Source organism: Mesitornis unicolor, unplaced genomic scaffold, assembly GCF_000695765.1.
Source record: "Mesitornis unicolor isolate BGI_N332 unplaced genomic scaffold, ASM69576v1 scaffold47237, whole genome shotgun sequence".
NCBI classification, from domain to species: Eukaryota; Metazoa; Chordata; class Aves; order Mesitornithiformes; family Mesitornithidae; genus Mesitornis; species Mesitornis unicolor.
Window position 1 is genome coordinate 1 of NW_010197970.1, and position 4,190 is coordinate 4,190.

Consider the following 4,190-nt stretch of genomic DNA (forward strand, 5'->3'; position numbering starts at 1 on the left):
GGGCTTTTCCAGCCGAGCGATTCTGTGTGATATTGATGCGTATATTTGAGACTGCAAGTTACTCTCTAATGGAAGAAGGATGACTGTCTCTGTAACTTCTGCTTCTGTTTTGTTTTTAAACTAGTACAGGCAATTAAAGAACATATCCCTGGGGACGCTTGGTTACGAACATGAAGGGTCAGGTTTAAAGATCTGTAAACAACAGTACAAGAAAAGCACGATGCTTCCCTCCAATGGCACGCTGAACATAGATGTTTCTACTGAAACAGGTATGCCACTGTTGTACTGAAAATGTCTTGCTGTGTGGAGTGCTTATACGCTAAATCAGTAAAGTTTAAAACCAATAGCTTTTTGCACGGCAGTCATAGGAACATTAACATGCGTTTTGCCTGTTTCCCCTCTTGGTTTTTAGTGCCTGCCTAGAGATGACAACTGTGTAGACTGTAGTAAGCTCTTTTCAGCTGCTGTTGTTAGTGAGTTTGGGGGTTTTTTGTTTGGTTTTGTCCCATGTGTTGCCCTCCTATGCAGAAGGTTGAATTACAGAGTTCTGGATGCTGATCAGTATCTGTGTGTGTAGGTGTCCTTATCACCTCAGAGCTGGGTCCTTGCTGTTAGCCCCTCAAGATTTACTACATGAAGCTGCTTCTGATACCACGAGCTGGGGCTCTCTGTGCATAGGTTTACTCAAAATTAACACTTTGCCTGATGAGGACTTACCATTAAACCTGATTATCTCAGCTTTATGTTGCTTTCTGTGTAAGTTTTTAAGGTTACACCTTTTCCTCTTCTCCTCCCAGAATGTGTCTTTTTTAAGCCGCAGGAGCTGGCTGGTAAGAAGGCTGAGCTGAAGCTGAACTCCTCTTTCTTCAGTCTTGATTTTTACAGGTAAAGTATGGTGGGGATTGCTTTATTTTTAACTTGTCCTTTCACATGAATATGGTGGATTCTGAGTTGTGCAGTTTTCTTGCTCTGTATGTGTGTATTTATATATATATTTATATACTTTTTAAAACATTCAGGCTTATACAGGTTGAAATCTCCTTCAAGCTGAAAGGCATTGCTCTGCAGACAATCCATGCGCGTGAATTGCCTGACTGCTATGCATTTCAAAATACTGTGAGTATGGCACCTCCAACACTGTATATATAACAAGACCTTAAGCTAAGGGGTGGTCGTCATCCTCGTATTCAGACTGTAAAGCAAAAGCAGTTGAGTGTATCATGGCCTTTACTCCTCCTTCCCAAAGGTTGCTGGAATGGTGTTGCCATGAGACAGTATTTATTTTTTTATCATATTCCAGCTGGTAACCTCATAACCTGAGAAGGACATCAGTAATTGTTACTCTTCTAAGGGTTAAACTTGAAGTCTGAGTCCTCGGAGTCCTGGTTTTTATGCTATGCATGACATGATGAGTACACCAGCACTTGTGGTGACAGCTTTCTTAAAGGTTACTTGACCAACAAATAATATCAAAGCACCTACCAGGGTTTTCTTCACGGTATGAAATTTTGTTGGTCCTGTTTCTGATTGACACTTTTGTTTCCAGATAACTTTTAATAATAGAGCCCACAGTGGAAAAATCAAAATCTATTTTGATAGCGACACTGATATTCTAGAATGCAAAGACTGGCACGTATTTGGCTCTGGTAAGCGTGGCGCACGTGTGTTTGCGTGATAGCAGTGTTACACATCGTCTGTTGTTTCCCTGCTCTGTAACTGTCTAGTGAGACATTCCCCATCCTGCTCACCAATCGATGTGAGTAAGCCGAGGAAAACACCTGATTTGGGTTCATGTGATGGCTTATAAACCTATGGACAAAAAGAATATAGTACAGAAAGTCAAACCGGTTTCTGGTTGCAGGTCATGAAATGAGAAATGAGGTGGGATTTTCTTGTTTGGTTTGAAGTTAATGTTGATATGGACCAAAGTCTGTGGGGTTCTTTTGCCCGATGTAGTTGTAACACTTGGAGTACAGGTAGACAGATGAACTTAGTGCAAAAAGAGGACATTTGTATTAATAAACCCATTTTTGGGTTTATTTTGAAGGACTTGAACATGCTTTTCACTCTTGTGGCCTAATCTCCATAGTTGCAGAACAAATATTTCTTAAAACTCGCTTATTTGTGGGGTGAAACTGTTTAAATGCAAAATACGTGACATTTTAACAATTTGTGCTCAGAGATATGAGAGAAGCCTAATTCTTACTTCCTTTTTTTGTCTCTTTACAGTTCTGCAGAAGAACACTCAGTATCTTCTGGTCTTTGATGGATTTGTCATTTTAAGCTGCGTTGTTTCTCTCATCCTCTGTTCGCGATCCATTGTTCTTGCCTTGAGACTACAAAAAGTGAGTACATCGCCCGAATGCTTATTCAGACTCTGTTGTGCTTCTAGTCTTGTCAAGTGACATGCTTGGAAATATTGGGTAGTGTCTGTTGCAGGGTTTTGCTCTCTTACTGTGTCTCTGTCTGGAAAGGTTGTATGGATGTCTGTGATGAACAGTTGCTGGCCGAATGGGGTTTAACTTCTGTTTGTTTGGTGCTATAATACAAAGTATTTTGTTGTATCTCTCCAGGGCAAAGGAAGGAGACTTTTTTTTTTCCCCCTATGACTTTATTTTCTCCAGGATTTTACACATAAAAACTTTCCGAGTCTTTGTGCTGCTAGCAGCCAACACATCCTGCACCCTCAAAACACGAATTCTTCCTTCCCTGGCTTTGGCTTCAGAGTAGAATTCCCATAGAGGTCATGTCACAAACCAATGCTTTAATGAACATCCCTCAAAGCCAGGTCTAACTAGAGGAAGTGTAAAGCATAGCATGTGGTCTAACTCTCGCTGGGGTTTTTTTTTGTTTTTTATGGTGCTGGAACCACCCTTTTCAGTTCTTTCCTTCTCCCTCCGCAATCCCAGATCATGATCTGCTGTCACCTTCCTTCCTGCTCGCCCTCCTTTGCGGACTGAGCGTAGCCCTGCCTGCAGGGATGGGAGCTGGAACAAGAGTGCAGCATGGGTAGGCTGTGAAGGCACACATACTTGTTTGTCCTGTTCAGTACATCCTTTTTGCAGTGTGTAAACAAGACAGTGGTGAAGAGGACACGATTTGGCAAAGACAGCATCAAACTCCTCTTGGGAACAGGGACATCAGCATTTATTCATGAGGGAAAAAAACCTAAACAACCAAGTGAAAGCAGATAGGCAGTGTAGGGTGTGGGAGGTGTTATTGTCAGCTCTATTGGAAATGAGAGCTCTTGCCTTTTAATTGTGTTTGAGTTATTAATTTTCTTTTTCGGTCCAGTTGTGGGGGCCTTGCTCTGATGAATAGAAACTTTAGTGAAGGGGGCTAGAAGGGGTAACAAGCTATGGTTAGGCTGGTGGGGATTGGTTATGAAGGCAGCTGCTCTATGGAAAGTCGGTTTTCACTGGCCTAAACCTATCCTAGTTTTTTTTCCTATTTTTTTCTGTTACTATTGAGAATGAGTGTAAAGCTATTATTCCAGCACATACTATAGGATAAGGAAAATGAAAAACCTGAGCATTGCTGTACTAGTGGGTGGTGTGTACGTGTTTTCCACCTAAGGGGGACCTGTAAATAAACATCTAAATGCTTGTCAACAGAGATTTGTGAACTTCTTCTTGGAGAAATACAATCGTCGTGTCTGCCATGCTGATCGCTTGGAGTTCATTAATGGGTGGTATGTCCTGGTAATTATCAGTGATGTGATGACAATCATTGGGTCAATCCTAAAAATGGAAATAAAAGCCAAGGTGAGAGCTTAATACTTCAGATAAAATACTAGTCTTGTTACAACCACGTATAGTGTGTTTTAACTGGAGGACAAATGACAGTGAGCTGGCATAGTCACTAGTCATCTTGTTTGGTTTTGCTAGTTCTTATTTCTTCATTTCCTAGTACTTGTTTGACTGACAACTGGTTTTAGTCCCTTTTCCCCAAAGTCTCTCAGTAATTGATGTAAGTGATTTAAACACTTTATTTCCACCGAGCTAAGTCCCCTAATCTCTGGTGTAGGACCTGCGAGTACACAGTTCCTAACAAAAAACAAACAAACCCAAAAACCCCCTAAACAAACAACAAAAAAACCCTAAACAACAACAACAAAAAATGCACCCCACACAAAACAAAAAGAAAGAATTTGAGTTGTGTTATTTCTGTAAGAAGGAGTAGTACACATT

General features: G+C 40.9%; 1 protein-coding gene across 1 annotated transcript in view; it reads left to right on the forward strand.

Moving 5' to 3' along the window:
* Positions 1–79: 79 nt before the first annotated feature.
* MCOLN2 (mucolipin 2) overlaps positions 80–4,190 on the forward strand; it is a 10,179-nt gene continuing 6,068 nt past the window's right edge. Inside the window, 6 exon segments of the mRNA XM_010188973.1 lie at positions 80–269; positions 798–885; positions 1,020–1,116; positions 1,547–1,646; positions 2,230–2,345; positions 3,615–3,764. Coding sequence (XP_010187275.1) covers positions 80–269; positions 798–885; positions 1,020–1,116; positions 1,547–1,646; positions 2,230–2,345; positions 3,615–3,764 — 741 coding nt within the window.